At 41.0% G+C, this 19,255-nt stretch overlaps 1 protein-coding gene across 10 annotated transcripts in view; it reads right to left on the bottom strand.

The window, feature by feature from the left end:
• The window catches only part of SNX14 (sorting nexin 14), a 101,906-nt gene that overhangs the window by 39,643 nt on the left and 43,008 nt on the right, over positions 1–19,255 (bottom strand). For 9 of the 10 annotated variants that reach the window (XM_082473939.1, XM_082473932.1, XM_082473938.1 and 6 more), the window contains 4 exons: positions 15,264–15,465; positions 3,735–3,818; positions 2,247–2,347; positions 108–219 (listed from right to left, as the gene is read on the bottom strand). In XM_082473939.1, coding sequence (XP_082330065.1) covers positions 108–219; positions 2,247–2,347; positions 3,735–3,818; positions 15,264–15,465 — 499 coding nt within the window. The remainder of the gene's footprint in view (positions 1–107; positions 220–2,246; positions 2,348–3,734; positions 3,819–15,263; positions 15,466–19,255) is intronic. The other variant, XM_082473940.1, reaches the window with a different exon arrangement.

Below are 19,255 nucleotides of genomic sequence, written 5' to 3'. Positions count from 1 at the left end.
TGATACATGGCTTCACTCTATAAATTATTTTTCAAAATTAATCTGAAAATACTGCTTCTTTTCTTTTCAGTTTATCCTCTTCTATATGATTATTTAAATTGACTTACCAAGATTTACGTCTGGTAGTATCTTATCAAGAAATTGTGTTTCCCCACCATTGGGGGAGAGAAAATCTGCCAGAAGTTGACTATTACTCAATTCTGGATGCTGCAGAAGTTTCTTGATGAACAAAAACAGAAAAAAAGGGGGGGAAAAACAGTTTTAACAATCTAGAAGAGTGATGAAAACTATATTAAAATGATTTTTTTAACCAAGAAAACAATTTTAAATCCTCAAAAGCTATTTTATATTCAGAATAATAACAAAGCACATTATAGAAAGAATAGCATCATATAACAGGGTAAGACCTCTGTAGTCAGACATGAATGGGTTTGAATTCTGCTCTTCCATTTGCTAGCTAGGTGTCCCCAGAAAAGTTCGTATATTGCCTAAGAGTCAGTTTCCTCATGTGTAGAATGAAGATAACACTACCTACTTATAGTGTTGTTAGATAAGGCACAGTATCTGATACACAGGAAGGAAGATTAAACATTAGCTAATATTTCTCAGTTTCTCAACTATAAAATAAGTATTACAATATCATACATCTATCTTGATAATTAAAGGAAGCTGGTATAAAGGGTTTTGCAGAGAACTAAACATGGAAATGTGAAATAACTTGGAGACTCTGTTGCCTGATCTGCTTGCAACACTATTTTTTCTTACAAGACAAACTGACGTTTTAAAGCGAGATTTAACCCAGTCTTACCTAATATTCAGTTTTGTAACTATGAAAGAGTTAAAAATGAAATACCAGTCCTGCAACATTTAACTCCATATTACCAAAAAAATATTTCTTCTAGAATGAGGTTCTCTAGTTCTTAGAAAGAATTAGTCGGTTCAAATAATGGGTTTAATGATATCAACAAAACCACAGGTTAACACTAGCATATGCTGTGTTCAAATATCCTTGCAATAGTTAATGTTTATATCATATTTCAATTTTCATACCACCAAAAAGTTATGAAAAAAATACTTTCTGGGTTGAGGCTCAAATACAGAAAATATAATGTAAACATCCCTTTACACTGTTGAATATTTTTAATTTAAAAAGTACTTATTGTTGGCTAAAAGGCATCCAAATTTAACTGAATTAACAATTAAAACTACAAAATTCCATGTCCAAATAAAGGAGATTTTAAATTTTTTTTATTTTTTTATTTTTGGCTGCGTTGGGTCTTCATTGCTGTGCACAGGTTTCCTCCAGTTGTGGTGAGCAGGGGCTACTCTTCATTGCAGAGCGCAGGCTTCTCATTGTGGTTGCTTCTCTTGTTGCGAAGCACGGGCTCTAGGCATGCAGGTTTCAGTAGTTGTGGTACGTGGGCTCAGTAGTTGTGGCACGTGGGCTTAGTTGCTCCACAGCATGTGGGATCTTCCCAGACGAGGGATCAAACCCATGTCCCCTGCACTGGCAGGCAGATTCTTAACCAGTGTACCACCAGGGAAGTCCAGGAGATTTTTAAAAAATAAAACAAAAAAGATTATCCAGTTTTTGGTCTTATTCACTTGATTAAAGAAAAATGGTCATTAATTTTAGAGGAGTCTCAAGTAGGTAACTTTTAAGCAGACTGCACCAACAATGGAAATAGCAATTACATTGTTTACACAACACAATGTGCACACACTGAGAAAAACGGAATTCAATTCCAAGTGGTGAATGGTAGAGAGTCAGGAGATCCCAAGTAATTAAAAAAAAATGTACAATTGCAAAAAAAAAAAAATTAATAAAACAAGAGGGAAAAATTCCAGAGTTCAGAAAGTGCTAAACACAAAATCAAACAAAAAATAAGAAAAAAACCCCCAAAAAACCCAGTATTCTTAGAATGCATTTAATGTTTTACATCAAAAGTTTTTTCTTCCTCTCTCTCTCACTCTCTTTTTCTCTCTCTAACTTCCCACATCAAACGTTTTAAACTATGCCCAATACAAGACTTTTTTCCTCCGAGAAAATATATGGTATTTCACTGGTTATCAAATTTTTTTAAAAAAAGTACTCTTAATAATTCATTTCCACATGGGAAAAAATTTTTTTAATAAAGGAATTCTAGAAATCCACATTGACAGGTATTGTAAGACACAGCACATGTGTATGTACAAGAGAAAAAGAGACAAATCAGAGGATGTTTTAAATTAGGTTGGAGCTGTACCTGTAGATATTCCTGAAACTCTTCTCTCTTAGACTTTAAGAACTCATAATTTTTGGGGCCAATGATCCTCTTGGAAGGAAGCTGGGCATCAGGAAATGTGCCTGGAATTAATAATATGAAAGTTTTTACTATGTTCTGCTATTATTTTTAAAACCTAATTTATAATTTACTATGGCAACTTCAGATTCCCAGTGCTGCCTTGTAGAGATGTGGCATTATCCTTTATATAATTTTGACAAAATTAGAGCACTTCAAAACTCAGAAGACCAGACCAAAGAACTTGAGTCTACTGATATCCAAAATACCACCACCCTTCGTTGACACAGATTTATTTAGCTCTCTATACTAGTAAAAAAGCTTCAAAAACTTATCATGAGATTACTTTGAAATTGGTGGTATTCTATTAAACAAAATCTTACTGAAGAAATACCTACTCTCTCAGGGAGAAAATGGCAGCATTTTGCCAATGCTATATAAGCTTAAAAACAAAATTTAAAAACCATGGACATGTTTTCTAAGATAGGGTCAACTTTGGACATTTCAGTACCAAAAAGGAAAAATATTGTTGGGAATCCAACCAACTTTGATTGGTCCAGGATTTTAAATTACAGAGATAAATGATCTTTTCTCAACTCTAAATCAAAAGGAAAAGTCTGAGAGAAAGACCAAGACAAGGATGGCATTGTACCAGACTGGCAAAGGCAAAGAGACAACCATTTAAGGACAAGTACAAACTCAAAATCTAGACAAAAAAGTATGGAGTGGGACCTTGTATTTTTTATCTTTCTAAAATCTCCTTATTGTGGGTTTTGTTCTTATAGCAGAGTAGAGAAGTTTCCCTGCCCTTTACAATTCAGAACCAACCTGAATTTGGATCAGGGGACACTCCACAGAACTTTTCTAAAATCAAAAGATTCAGAATACACAATTCAAGCTCAGCAATTTACATACAAAATGACTAGAAATGCTTCATGCCTAGAAACCTAATATTAACTAAAATAAATGGACAGATAAGAGAGAGACTGAGAGGTGAGAGGAAGACTGAAAAGAAAGAGTGCTCTGCTTTTCCGACTGATCTACCCTTAAAAGAAACACACAACTACAAGGTTTCTTTTCCATATCGAAATCTAAGAGCTAAATCAAAACATTTGTCATGTTGCATAGAAACATGTTTACCACAGAAGATGATGGCAATAGAAAAGAGCAACTCAAATGCCTGGTTTAAATTCTCTGCCACTGTCTTTTAAATTTTAATATCATTATTGCTTGAAAAGCAATAAATTTGCATTGTAAAAACTTTAAAAAATAAGCAGAAATGAGATAAAAACAGTATATTCCTATTATCACTAGTAGTGTACACAAGTGTCACTGTTACATTTCCTTAGTACAGTTACTTAAAATTAGAAAGTAATTTCAGAAAGCTGGTTCAACAGCTTTCAAGAAGGCTAATGCTGAAATATAATGTTTTATACAAAAAGGACAACATACCATGAAATTCTGTTAGTTTTGACTCAAGTACATAGAATTCAAGGTATCTTCTATAGACAGACCAATGTTCAGGCTCATGCCCAACTGTAAAATGAATGAATACACACTGAGAAATAAACAATTTTACAAACTACTACTAAAAGAATGCACTATTTATAACATTAAGTATACAAAGCTGGAAATTATTCCAGTCTTAATAATTTATTATTTCTTGGGAATTCCCTGGAGGTCCAGGGGTTACGACTCCACACTTCCACTGCAGCGGGCATAGGTTTGATCCCTGGTCAGGGAACTAAGATCCCACATGCCACGTGGCACAGCCAAAAATAATAATAATAATAATTTATTATTTAGTGGCATCAAATCATTAACATATTTTACCCCATACTTTAATTTGAAGTTACTTAGAAGAGATTGATAAATTTCACCTATTTATGAGGTTACTGCAATAATATACATATTTTTTCCTACAACAGAATCAGAGAGCTTACAGAAACTTCAAAAAAGTATGTAATTACACTTAATTTTTAAATGTCACAAAAATAATGCATTTAATAAAAATTTGTACTCCATTTTGGAGGTCTCAAATACTTAACAACTGTCCTGATCTAATGCAGTACAGAACAGCACTATCCAAGAGAACTTCCTGCAATTCTGAAAACGTTCTATATTATCTGAACTAACATGGTAGCTATTAGCCACACATTGCTACTGATCACTTGAAATATGGCTAGTGTAAGGAACTGAAATTTTAATATTAATTTAATTTTAACTGCCACATGTAGCTAGTGACTAGAAAGTTGGACAGCACAAAGCAAAGGTTTAAAGAATGAGTCGGGTCACATTGCCTATTTCGATCCCAGCTCCCCCATTTACTAACTAAGTGAATTTGAACAAACACCTAACCTCACTGTGCTTTAGTTTGCTTATAATAAAAATAATTGTACCTCTTACATTAAATAATCTACCTTGAGCACTTTTTGTACAGTGCACAGCACAGAGTAAGCACCCCAAAAATGTTAATGCCTATTATTAGCAACTCATGTCATCCTAGCATAATTTTGGAAATGGAGTGGATTGAGTTAACTAAACCTACAACAACCCAAAAACAACACCTGTATTCAGGAAAACCAACCTGATACAGTTACAGCCTACAAAAAGAAAATCCTATTTTTCTTCTTCAACACTGATCTTAAAAGATCTATATTATATTTAGTTTTGGTTTTTAAAATCCTGAAATTGCTATTCTGCTATACATATAAGATCAATGTAGTATTTAAATGATACACTTTTTTTTCCCTCTCATACAGCACGGCTTCCTGAGAGCACATTACATTGACAGTAAAAGTCTGCAGCACTGCTGACAAAAATTATCTTAGAATACAAGTTTTAAGGTATCTTCATTTTCATTTTATGTTAAATTAAGCCAAACTTTTAAAAATAAAAGCAGAAAAATTAAAGACAGTTGTCCAAAAGGCAAAAACAAAGGTATACTCCCAAAATATTTTAAAGTATATCATATATAAAACTTTCAAAAGGTGATAAACATTACTACATCTCTACATAAATTTTATATGGGGGGGGGTCCCAAGATGGCAGTGCAGGAAGGTGCTAGACTCAGTACCTCCAGCAGACACACCATATTTACAGCTACATATGGATCATTTCCCTCTGAAAAAGGTCTAAAAATTAGATGAACCACTTCTCCACAACAAAGGATAAAAGCACCACATCGAGACAGGTAAGAAAGGCAGAGACACAATCTTGGCAAAAACCTTACCCCCAGCACAGCAACACACAATAGAGAGGGATCTCACCAGTTTGGTGCTTCTGCCAGAGGAGTGAGGGAGTTGGTGCCCACAACAGGCATCCCAATCCCTGGGATCTACACTGGAGAGGTGAGCCCCCAAAATGCCTGGCTTAGAAAACCAATGGGGGACTTCCCTGGTGGTGCAGTGGATAAGAATCCGCCTGCCAATGCAGGGGACACAGGTTCGAGCCCTGGTCCAGGAAGATCCCACACGCCGCGGAGCAGCTAAGCCCGTGCGCCACAACTACTGAGCCTGCGCTCTAGAGCCTGTGAGCCACAACTACTGAAGCCCACGCGCCTAGAGCCCGTGCTCCGCAACAAGAGAAGCCACGGCAATGAGAAGCCCTCGCACCACAACGAAGAGCAGCCCCCGCTCACCGCAACTAGAGAAAGCCCGCGTGCAGCAACGAAGACCCAACGCAGCCAAAAATAAATAAAATTTAAAAAGAAAGAAAAGAAAAGAAAACCAATGGGACTGACATTCAAGGGACCCAACGTGCTATAGGAAACTGAGATTCCCCTTTTAAAAGGCTCTTGTGGGGTCTCACTCGCCCCAAGCCCCAGCAAAAAACAGCAGTTTGAAAAGTGCCTAGACTAGGGACTTCCCTGGCGGTCCAGTGGTTAGGACTCCTCGCTTCCACTGCAGGGGGCCCAGGTTCGATCCCTGGTCAGGGAACTAAGATCCCGCAAGCCGCACAGTGCGGCCAAAAAAAAAGAAAAGAAAAGAAAGTGCCTAGACTACACGTAAGAAGACTCGTTTGCTAATCTAAAAGCATGCTGGAGGGGCAGGGGACAGCTGAAACTCTCCCAAGACACAGGCAGGGGCAGATGCCATTACTGTCCCCCCACCTACCCTGCTAGCACAAGCAGACAAGCTTGGAAATGGCACCCCCCAGCCTTGCTCGGATAGGCAGGGGTAAGTGGTCGCAGCACTATCCCACTGCCTTGCTGAAGCCAGAGTGGTTGCAGCACTCCCTGACTCCTGGGCTGTGGCTGGCAAGCACGAGCAGCTGCAGCATTCTTCCTCTCCCCGCCTAAAGCCAGCTCACTCACATAGGCAAGGCACTCTCCCACTGCACTGCTGAGAGCTGTAGGCACACGCAGCCTTTCTGACACTGGCCAGCATGCCCTGCCCCCTACACTCACCAGCTGCCATGCTGAAGCCAGCAGGTGTGTGCAATCCACACAGGGGACACCCCTTGATCACTTGGCCCCCGTGGCTAAGGGAGCTGGCAATACTGAGCTCCACGGGACTGTACCAGTTGGAAAGACAGTTCCTGGAAAGGCACACCGCCCCCCAGGGACTGCACAGACAGCACACTAAATGAAACACCAGTCTTCCTGTGAAAAAGGCCTGTTTACTTAGCTTGGAGCTTCAGCCTGAGGGACAGGCTTCAGATTTTCCACACATCTAGGAGCTAAGGAGGAGAACCCAGAGAACATAAGCAGGGAGACACCATCCCTGCACACCCCCTGGCCTCACTACAGCTCAGTAAGAACTCTCAGGAGCTCAGGGAGACGCCATCCCTGCACACCCCCCTGGCCTCACTACAGCTCAGTAAGAACTCTCAGGAGCTCAGGGAGACGCCATCCCTGCACACCCCCCTGGCCTCACTACAGCTCAGTAAGAACTCTCAGGAGCTCAGGGAGACGCCATCCCTGCACACCCCCTTGGCCTCACTACAGCTCAGTAAGAACTCTCAGGAGCTCAGGGAGACGCCATCCCTGCACACCCCCCTGGCCTCACTACAGCTCAGTAAGAACTCTCAGGAGCTCAGGGAGACACCATCCCTGCACACCCCCCTGGCCTCACTACAGCTCAGTAAGAACTCTCAGGAGCTCAGGGAGACACCATCCCTGCACACCCCCCTGGCCTCACTACAGCTCAGTAAGAACTCTCAGGAGCTCAGGGAGACACCATCCCTGCACACCCCCCTGGCCTCACTACAGCTCAGTAAGAACTCTCAGGAGCTCAGGGAGACGCCATCCCTGCACACCCCCCTGGCCTCACTACAGCTCAGTAAGAACTCTCAGGAGCTCAGGGAGACGCCATCCCTGCACACCCCCTTGGCCTCACTACAGCTCAGTAAGAACTCTCAGGAGCTCAGGGAGACGCCATCCCTGCACACCCCCTTGGCCTCACTACAGCTCAGTAAGAACTCTCAGGAGCTCAGGGAGACGCCATCCCTGCACACCCCCTTGGCCTCACTACAGCTCAGTAAGAACTCTCAGGAGCTCAGGGAGACGCCATCCCTGCACACCCCCTTGGCCTCACTACAGCTCAGTAAGAACTCTCAGGAGCTCAGGGAGACGCCATCCCTGCACACCCCCTTGGCCTCACTACAGCTCAGTAAGAACTCTCAGGAGCTCAGGGAGACGCCATCCCTGCACACCCCCTTGGCCTCACTACAGCTCAGTAAGAACTCTCAGGAGCTCAGGGAGACGCCATCCCTGCACACCCCCTTGGCCTCACTACAGCTCAGTAAGAACTCTCAGGAGCTCAGGGAGACGCCATCCCTGCACACCCCCTTGGCCTCACTACAGCTCAGTAAGAACTCTCAGGAGCTCAGGGAGACACCATCCCTGCACACCCCCTTGGCCTCACTACAGCTCAGTAAGAACTCTCAGGAGCTCAGGGAGACACCATCCATCCCTGCACACCCCCTTGGCCTCACTACAGCTCAGTAAGAACTCTCAGGAGCTCAGGGAGACGCCATCCCTGCACACCCCCTTGGCCTCACTACAGCTCAGTAAGAACTCTCAGGAGCTCAGGGAGACGCCATCCCTGCACACCCCCTTGGCCTCACTACAGCTCAGTAAGAACTCTCAGGAGCTCAGGGAGACACCATCCCTGCACACCCCCCTGGCCTCACTACAGCTCAGTAAGAACTCTCAGGAGCTCAGGGAGACGCCATCCCTGCACACCCCCCTGGCCTCACTACAGCTCAGTAAGAACTCTCAGGAGCTCAGGGAGACACCATCCCTGCACACCCCCCTGGCCTCACTACAGCTCAGTAAGAACTCTCAGGAGCTCAGGGAGACACCATCCCTGCACACCCCCTTGGCCTCACTACAGCTCAGTAAGAACTCTCAGGAGCTCAGGGAGACGCCATCCCTGCACACCCCCTTGGCCTCACTACAGCTCAGTAAGAACTCTCAGGAGCTCAGGGAGACGCCATCCCTGCACACCCCCTTGGCCTCACTACAGCTCAGTAAGAACTCTCAGGAGCTCAGGGAGACGCCATCCCTGCACACCCCCTTGGCCTCACTACAGCTCAGTAAGAACTCTCAGGAGCTCAGGGAGACGCCATCCCTGCACACCCCCTTGGCCTCACTACAGCTCAGTAAGAACTCTCAGGAGCTCAGGGAGACGCCATCCCTGCACACCCCCTTGGCCTCACTACAGCTCAGTAAGAACTCTCAGGAGCTCAGGGAGACGCCATCCCTGCACACCCCCTTGGCCTCACTACAGCTCAGTAAGAACTCTCAGGAGCTCAGGGAGACGCCATCCCTGCACACCCCCTTGGCCTCACTACAGCTCAGTAAGAACTCTCAGGAGCTCAGGGAGACGCCATCCCTGCACACCCCCTTGGCCTCACTACAGCTCAGTAAGAACTCTCAGGAGCTCAGGGAGACGCCATCCCTGCACACCCCCTTGGCCTCACTACAGCTCAGTAAGAACTCTCAGGAGCTCAGGGAGACGCCATCCCTGCACACCCCCTTGGCCTCACTACAGCTCAGTAAGAACTCTCAGGAGCTCATACGCTCGTCTAAGCAACTATGCACCCAGAGGACACCTCCAGATCTCCTGGAACGGAGGCAGGTAGGGATTTTGACTGTGGCCCTGCAGGACTGTATATATCTGCCTACTTTAAAGGCTGCTGCCTAAGTGTCTGGCTTCCCATCAGCCTGAAACGAGGTGATAAATGGGATTCCTCCCCTTGGAACACTAATAGGTCTTGGCACACGTTCCATAACAGGGACATATCAAGAATAAACCAGGCAGTTTAGACAATCACAAAGGTTCAAAAGACAAAGAAGACCTAGGGCAAGGTTGAATTAGAGGCCAAATCACCTACACAGGCCACTCTTCAAGACTGAGAGAGGTAGCTGTTTCCCCTAATACACAGAAACAAGCACAGAGTCAAGTAAAATGAGGAAATAGAGAAATAAGTTCCAAACAGAAGCACAAGACAAAAATCTCAGATTGATACAGAGATAAGTAATCTACCTGATAAAAACTTAAAGTAATGGTCGTAAAAATGCTAACCAAACTTGGGAGAAGAATAGATGAACAGTGAGAACTTCAACAAAGAGACAGAAAATATAAGAAAGTACCAAACAGAAGTCACAGAGCTGAAGAATACAATAACTAAACTGAAAAATATCCTAGAGGGATTCAACATCAGATGGGATGAAGCAAAGAACAGATCAGCAAGCGGAAAGACAAAGCAATGAAACTCACCCAGACAGAGCAGCAAAAAGAAAAAGAAATTTTAAAAAATGAAGATAACTTATGGGACCTATAGGATAATATCAAGTGAAATAACACTCGCATTATAGGGGTCCCAAAAGGAGAAGAGAAAAAGGGGCAGAAAAGTTATCTGAAGAAATAATGGCTGAAAACTTCCTTAACCTGGGGAAGGAAACAGACATCCAGGTCCAAGAAGCCCAGAGAGTTCCAAATAAGACGGTCCTCCACAGATCTTTCCTGGATAGCCACAGCTCTATTCCTGGCTTCTGCTGAGATGATTGATCCATGAGTCACATGCCTGATCTCTTCAGCAAACCATTGTTCAGCCACACCCTTGGCTTTTTTCCAGAGCATGATATATGGATAGTCTGAGAATTTTCCAAACCTTCAAGTTCTAGTTGTTTTTTTTTTTTTTTGACTATCCCTATGTCTATTTTTTTTTAACACCTTTATTGGAGTATAATTGCTTTACAATGGTGTGTTAGTTTCTGCTTTATAACAAAGTGAATCAGCTATACATATACATATATCCCCATATCTCCTCCCTCTTGCATCTCCCTCCTACCTTCCCTATCCCACCCCTCTAGGTGGTCAAAAGCACTGAGGTGATCTCCCTGTGCTATGCGGCTGCTTCCTACTAGCTATCTATTTTACATTTGGTAGTATATATAAGTCCATGCCACTCTCTCACTTCGTCCCAGCTTACCCTTCCCCCTCCCCGTGTCCTCAACTCCATTCTCTACGTCTGCGTCTTTATTCCTGTCCTGCCCCTAGGTTCTTCATAAACACTTTTTTTTTTAGATTCCATATATGTATGTGTTAGCATATAGTATTTGTTTTTCTCTTTCTGACTTACTTCACTCTGTATAACAGACTCTAGGTCCATCCACCTCACTACAAATAACTCAATTTCACTTCTTTTTATGGCTGAGTAATATTCCATTGTATATATGTGCCACATCTTCTTTATCCATTCATCTGTCGATGGATACTTAGGTTGCTTCCATGTCCTGCCTATTGTAAATAGAGCTGCAATGATCATTGCGTTACATGACTCTTTTTGAATTATGGTTTTCTCAGGGTATATGCCCAGCAGTGGGATTGCTGGGTCATATGGTAGTTCTATTTTTAGTTTTTTAAGGAACCTCGATACTGTTCTCCATAATGGCTGTATCAATTTACATTCCCACCAACAGTGCAAGAGGGTTCCCTTTTCTCCACACCCCCTCCAGCATTTATTGTTTGTAGATTTTTTGATGATAGACATTCTGATTGGTGTGAGGTGACACTTCCTTGTAGTTTTGATTAGCCAAAACAATCTTGAGAAAAAAGAACAAAGCTAGAGGTATCATGCTCCCTGATTTTAAACTGTACTACAAAGCTATAATAATCAAACCAGTATGGTACTGGCATAAAAAGAGACACATAGATCAATGGAACAGAAGAGAGAGCCTAGAAATAAACCTACACATATATGGTCAATTAATTTATGACAATGGAGGCAAGAATATACAGTGGGGAAAGGAGAGCCTCTTCTGTCCTTTAATAAGTAAACATTGTTGAGCAGCAAACTCAAGTGGAGGAACAAACTCAAGTGTTTTCTACAAATAACTAGTCAGGACTCTTTAAAAAAGTGTCAAGTTCGTTAAAGACAAGGGAAGACTGAGAAACTATCACAGAACATAGGAGACTAAGGAGACATGACTAAATTCAGTGTGGGATCCTGGGCTGGATCCTGAACCAGAAAGAGGGTATTAGTGGGAAAACTGGTGAAATTCAAATGAATATCCTATCAATGCTAATTGCCTGGTTTCAATCATTGTACTCTGGTTTTATAAGACGTCAATACAAGGGGAAGCTGGGTAAAGGGTGTATGACAACTTTCTGTACTATTTTTTGCAACCTTTCTGTAACTGTCTTAGTCTGCTCAGGCTGCTATAACAAAACACCATAAACTGGGTGGCTTATTTTATTTTTAAAATTTATTTATTTTATTTATTTATTTTTGGCTGCATTGGATCTTCATTGCTGTGTGCAAGCTTTCTCTAGCTGTGTCAAGCAGGGGCTACTCTTCGTTGCGGTGCGCGGGCTTCTCATTGCAGTGGCTTCTCTTGTTGTGCAGCATGGGCTCTAGGCGCACGGGCGTCAGTAGTTGTGGAGCACAGGCTCAGTAGTTGTTGCTCGCAGGCTCAGTAATTGCGGAGCATGGGCTTAGTTGCTCCGTGGCATGTGGGATCTTCCCAGACCAGGGATCGAACCCGTGTCCCCTGCATTGGCAGGCAGATTCTTAAACACTGCGCCACCAGTGTGGCTTATTTTTAAAAATTAAAATAAAAATAGGGATGTCCCTGGTGGTCCAGCGGTTAAGACTCCACACTCCCAATGCAGGGGGCCTGGGTTCAATCCCTGGTCAGGGAACTAGAGCCCACATGCAGCAACTAAGAGCCCACATGACACAACTAAAGATCCCACATGCTGCAACTAAAGATCCCACATGTTGCAACTAAAGATCCCGCATGCGGCAATGAAGATCCCACACATGGCAGTGAAGATCCCGCGTGCCACAACTAAGATCCGGCGCGGTCAAATAAGTAAATAAATAAATAAAATTAGGGCTTCCCTGGTGGCTCAGTGGTTAAGAATCTGCCTGCCAATGCAGGGAACATGGGTTTGATCCCTGGTCTGGGAAGATCCCACATGTAGCGGAGCAACTAAGCCCATGTGCCACAACTACTGAGCCTGTGCACCACAACTACTGAAGCCTGTGCTCTTAGAGCCCGTGCTCCACAACAAGAAAAGCCACCACAATGAGAAGTCCGCACACCGCAACAAAGAGTAGCCCCTGGGTGCTGCAACTAGAGAAAGCCCACGTGCAGCAACAAAGACCCAAGGCAGACAAAAATTAATAAATAAAAATAAATTTTAAAAAATTTTTTAAAAACTAAAATTAAAATTAAATGGTGTTGGGAAAACTGAACAGCTACATGCAAAAGAATGAAACTGGACCACTATCTTACACCATGTAAAAAAATTAACTGAAAATAAATTAAAGATTTGTATGAAAGACTTGAAACCATAAAACTCCTAGAAGAAAACACAGGTGGCAAGCTCCTTGGCATTGGTTTTAGTGATTTTTTTTTTCATCTGACTCTAAAGGCAAGGGAAACAAAGCAAAAATAAACAAATGGGACTACAGCAAACAAAAAGCTTTTGCACAGTGAAGGAAACCATCAACAATACAAAAAGGCAATCTACTGAATGGGAGAAGGTATTTGCAAAGCATATATCTGATAAGGGCTTGATATCCCATATACATAAAGAACTCACACAATTCAATAACAAAAAAACCTATTAAAAAATGGACAGATGATCTGAATAGACATTTTTCCAAAGAATACATATAGATGGCTAACAGACACATGATAAGACGCTCAACATCACTAATCATAAGGGAAATGCAAATCAAAACCACAATGAGATACCACCTCACACCTGTCAGAATGGCCACTGTGAAAAAGACAAGAAATAACAAGTGTTGATGAGGATGTGGTAAAAAGGGAACCCTTGTGTACTGTTGGTGGAAATGTAAATTGGTGCAGTCACTATGGAAAACAGTATGGAAGCTCCTCAAAAAATTACAAACAGATTTACCATATCATCCAACAATTCCACTGCTGGGTATCTAGCCAAAAAAACACTAATTCGAAAAGATATATGCACCCCTATATTCACTGCAGCATTATTTACAATAAACAAGACATGGAAACAACCTAAATGTCCATCAACAGATGAATGGATAGAGAAGATGTGGTATATGTATACAATGGAATACTACTCAGCCATTTAAAAAGAATGAAATCTTGCCATTTGTAACAATATGGATGGACCTTAAGGGTATTAAGCTGAATAAAATAAGTCAAAGAAAGACAAATAGCACATGATTTCACTTATACATGGACTCTAAAAAACAAAACAAACAAACCAAAACAAAATGCAGACTCATACAGAGATCAGATGGGTGGCTGCCAGAGGAGAAGGACAAAGTGGGTGAAGGTGATCAAGTAGTACAAACTTCCAGTTATAAAATAAATAAGTCATAGGGATATAAAGTACAGCATGGGGAACACAGTGAATAATATTGTATTAACTTTGTATGGTGAAGGACGGTAACCAGACTTATTGTGGTTATCATTTTGCAGTGTATCCAAATGCAGAATCACTATATTGAATCACTATACTGTATCTAAAACTAATGTAATAATGTATGTCAATTATACCTCAATAAAAAGCAATTTATTTATATTGATAGGGATTTATGCCCGAATAGTCAAACATTTTAAATAATTTTCTGAGAGCCAAGAACACTGAGAGAAGAGCCAGATTTTAAGTACTAGGCACAGCAAAGAATTGAATCCATAAGTTAACTAGGGTATTCCTTTCCAAATTCTTTTTAACACTTAAAATTCCTATCAGCAGAAACAGCAGACAAAAGACGTAAGCGACTGTGTTTGAAACTGAAATGAAACTCTAATATCGACAAAGGTTTGTCTGTATACTTATTAAAATGCTGAGATAGAACAGCATCTAGCAAGACCGAACAGAAGTTACAGCAAAATCAAGTAGCAGTGACTCAGAACTGGACAGAACAAGAGCCTGCCTGGTACTTAACTACAATAGGGAATATCATTGCTAGCTACTCTGAGCATTCTTCCTTCCCCATTCCTATACTTCATGTTCCTATGCATGAAACAGGATCAGCTTCTGAGAAAAATCAAACACCTAATACTTTTTGAAAAATAAATAAGGGGAATCATTAGCACTGACCTTCCTATTATCACTGCATCACTCCTCTCTCAAAACCATTTCCTAACCCTGCCACTTTTTCCTTCTTTCCTCACAGACTGTCCCCCCTTCCTGAGGTCAACTTTATTTTTCTGCTCATCGTTCCCAAAATGTGCACAACTTTGATGTGTTTTTGCTTATACAGACTGCCCGCTCTCTTGGACAAAGCTCAGGGTGGTGAATATTTATCCTGCTATGGATGCTGTTTACCCCTGTCTCTATTATAACACACGGATAAAATAACCAAAAGAAAAAAGACAGCAAAACATAAAGAAAACTTGTAAAGTTGTGTTTGATCATATTTTTACCAATTATTATTAGCCCACAACAATGGAGGAGGAGAAATGCTGTCTTAATTGTTTTAATACCTGATTAGTGCTATATGCATTAATAATATTAATACCTGCTCTTCTATCATTTCTTTCAACATCAATACAAAACACCGGTATTCTCTCCTTTTTCTCCTTCCTTTCAGAGGAGGTATCTTCAAAAAAGTCTACATATGGAATGCTAATTTTCCATGCAGCAAGGTTTCGAGGAGTATTAGGTGTGTTCACAGCTTCCACTGGAGAATCATCTTCCATTACAACAATACCTTCTTCAATCTGGAAAAAAATCATCAGAAAAAAAATTTAATACTTCCAGGACCTTTACACCTATAGCATATGAGATACAACTACAAAGTAATATGCCCATATAAAGTCTATCATTTTTTAATACTTTTGAAATTAAGTGATATAAAATTTTCTACTGAAAAGGTTAAGGATAAAAAACTAAAACTAACAAGTTACTAGCATCAACTCCAGGTTTTGTTGCATCACCAAGATATGAAAATTCAACAGAAAATAAGACACTTCAGCAATTACTGGAAAAGATATTAAAAATATACAAATACAGAAAAATATTTAACTCTGGTCATAAGAAGTAGAAATTACTGTACTGATATCTTTCATCTAGGAATGTAAAATTTTATGATAACAGCCACTGATGGAAACTGCACAGATAAACTGGATGTGCACTATATTGTTGGTTACAAGATACACCTGTACAATCCTTTTAGAAAGCGTTTTGGCAATATACATTTATCAATATAAGAAGCCATAAAACAGTTTCAACCAAGTTAATTCCATTTCTGGCAACTTATTCTAACACAAGCATTTATTTTAGACAAATTTTTTTAAACTGTGAAAAAGGCACAAGTGTAAATATATTCACTGCAGCATTAAATAATATAAAATTAGAAAAAAGGTCTGAAAGGGACCCACCTCTATAGAATTAAGATTGTTTTTTCATCTCCTGGCCTCTAAAATTTTAATAATATAAATATTTAAATAAATATTCTTTAAAATATTACTTGAAGAACAATTATTTTAAAAAAGCAGTGTTAAACATGTTCTAGAAATAAACATGCAGAAAGAAGGGGAAAAAAATGTCTGTACTTCATTAAATCGGAAAAGAATCTCTGAACTGGCACATTATAACACCTGGTCACCTAGACATCTCTGATTCATGTTAAAGGGGGCAAAATTTTACAGATAAAACACAACCATCTTGAACACACTTTTTTAAGGAAATGAGTCAAAGGTTGTAGCACTTAAGAGAATTCTGAACAGTCTAGTCAGAGCAAACCAGTAGAGAAGGGGTATTTCTTTCCAGAATTCTAGCACCCTACCTTCACTCTCCATTCTACTCTCTTCCCACACCTGGTAGCCAGCTCTTTTCTAAGTGAATTCTTTTCCTCTCCCACTAAGTCCCTTGGCAATTATCCCTTTTTCTGTTCCTGTCCTAAAATGGCTTTCTGTCACCCCTAATAAGACTGTTAAGAATCTTAGGAAGACTTCTTAATGCTCTGTTGGAAACAAAAATGTCTTCCAGGCCTAAAACAATGAAACTGTAAAAACAGATGATAAGTGTTGGTTCTTGCCTTTTGGGGACAAGGCTATCTCCTTACAAACCTGGAAGAAAAACAGAGAAGCACGTGTGAGGGAAACACCCACTCCACTGCTTGGAATCTGAGGTACAGGGCAGCATTTTCCATGGTTATTACAACTGTAATTTTGTTAACAGACTTGGCTTTTGAAAAGAAATGGTAAAATGAATCATAAAATGATAGAAAATTTAACAAGCTGACTAAAAGCCAAGAAATGGGACATTCTTAAATAAAAATCAATCTAAGAAACAAAATAGAAAAAAATTCTTAGCAACATAAAAATATCAATAAAAGACAAAGGACAAAGTTTTATATTTTATTACTGCTACCATTTAAATGGTGTTTATATCAAAAAAAGTAAATGAAAAATCTCTAGGGCAATATTTCTCTAAGAATTTTCAGGGATTCCTTTAATATTATTTAAAAGTATATAACCAAAATTTTATAAAAAGGAAAACCAAGTGCTTTCTCATTTTCAAACAGATGTTCCCTCTACAAAGAAGATGGGGAATAAAACAGGCAGAGGATAAAAGGCAAAGAGATGTCCCCCTATTTCCTTGAGAAATACTATAATTTAACTCATTATTAGCTTTTCCTATGTGGGGATAACTGCCAATATACCAATGGGCATATTACGTTCCAGAAGTTTATTTGTGAATCAGTTCTGAACTTGGACAGAAATGCATTTTCAGACTGACCCAACCTTACATAGAAGACTTTGGTTCCCAGGCCAGTATACGTATGCCAATTTAACCTATAATTTATCTGATAGTATTAGAACACTGTATAGTATTTACTGCACTTACTGTGTGCTGGGCACTGTCCCAAGTGCTTCATATATATCACTTATTAATTCTCACAACACCCATATACAAGCTAGATACTATTATCCCCATTTCACATGTGAGGAAATTAAATCAAAATAAAATTAAGCAATTTACGCAAGGTCACATAGCAAGGAGGCACTGCTACCAAATGATCACGTCAAGTGGATCCTTTTTCTGAAAAAATAAAAATCTTCCAGGTCTCAATTTTGGATCACATACCACTTTAGCCCTGGCAGTGAGACTGGCAATTTCCCTTTCCCATACACTTCCTAAACAAGGCAAAGGAGATTTCCCCGAGGTCCCACAGTTTAGAACTAGCACAGCACCCCCAAATCCTAAGTGGGACTATCTTGGTCTGGGTTAACACCCTAGCCACCTCCTGTCTTTTCTCTTCAGAGTACTAACGATTAGTTTGCCCTCTTACCCTACTTTCCATCATTACTATCTTTGCTGCCAATCAAGAATTTCCAAGACAACCCTCAGAATGGGAGAAAATATTTGCAAATGAAGCAACTGACAAGGGATTAATCTCCAAAATATACAAACAGCTCATGCAGCTCAATATCAAAAAAATAAATAACCCAATCAAAAAACGGGCGGAAGATCTAAATAGACATTTCTCCAAAGAAGACATACAGATGGGGCTTCCCTGGTGGCGCAGTGGTTGAGAGTCTGCCTGCCAATGCAGGGGACGTGGGTTCGAGCCCTGGTCTGGGAAGATCCCACATGCCACGGAGCAGCTGTGCCCGTGAGCCACAACTACTGAGCCTGTGCATCTGGAGCCTGTGCTCTGCAACAAGAGAGGCCGCGACAGTGAGAGGCCCGCACAGAGCGATGAAGAGTGGCCCCCGGCTTGCTGCAACTAGAGAAAGCCCTCGCACAGAAACGAAGACCCAACACCACAATAAATAAATAAATAAATAAATAAATAAATAAATAAATAGATTTTTTTGTTTTAAAAAAAGAAGACATACAGATGGCCAAAAAGCAAATAAAAAGATGCTCAACATCACTAACTATTAGAGAAATGCAAATCAAAACTACAATGAGGTATCACCTCACACCAGTGAGAATGGCCATCATCAAAAAATCTACAGGGCTTCCCTGGTGGCACAGTGGTTAAGAATCTGCCTGCCAATGCAGGGGACACGGGTTCAAGCCCTGGTCTGGGAAGATCCCACATGCCGCGGAGCGACTAAGCCCGTGAGCCACAACTACTGAGCCTGTGCGTCTGGAGCCTGTGCTCCGCAACGGGAGAGGCCCGTGCACCACGATGAAGAGTGGCCCCCGCTCTCCGCAAATGGGGAAAGCCCTCGCACAGAAACGAAGACCCAACACAGCCAAAAATAAATATAAATAAATAAATTAATTTTTAAAAAAAATCTACAAACTGGACTTCCCTGGTGGCCCAGTGGCTAAGAATCTGCCTGCCAATGCAGGGGACACGGGTTCGATCCCTGGTCCAGGAAGGTCCCACATGCCATGGAGCAACTAAGCCCGTGTGCCGCAACTACTGAGCCTGTGCTCTAGAGACCGCGAGCCACAAGTACTGAAGCCCGCATGCCTAGAGCCTGTGCTCTGCAACAAGAGAAGCCACTGCAGTGAGAAACCCGCACACTGCAATGAAGAGCAGCCCCT

This window comes from Balaenoptera physalus (genome assembly GCF_965194825.1).
Source record: "Balaenoptera physalus genome assembly, chromosome: 9".
NCBI classification, from domain to species: Eukaryota; Metazoa; Chordata; class Mammalia; order Artiodactyla; family Balaenopteridae; genus Balaenoptera; species Balaenoptera physalus.
Note: the sequence above shows the minus strand (reverse complement) of the source record. Positions and strands in the feature narration are given on the sequence as shown.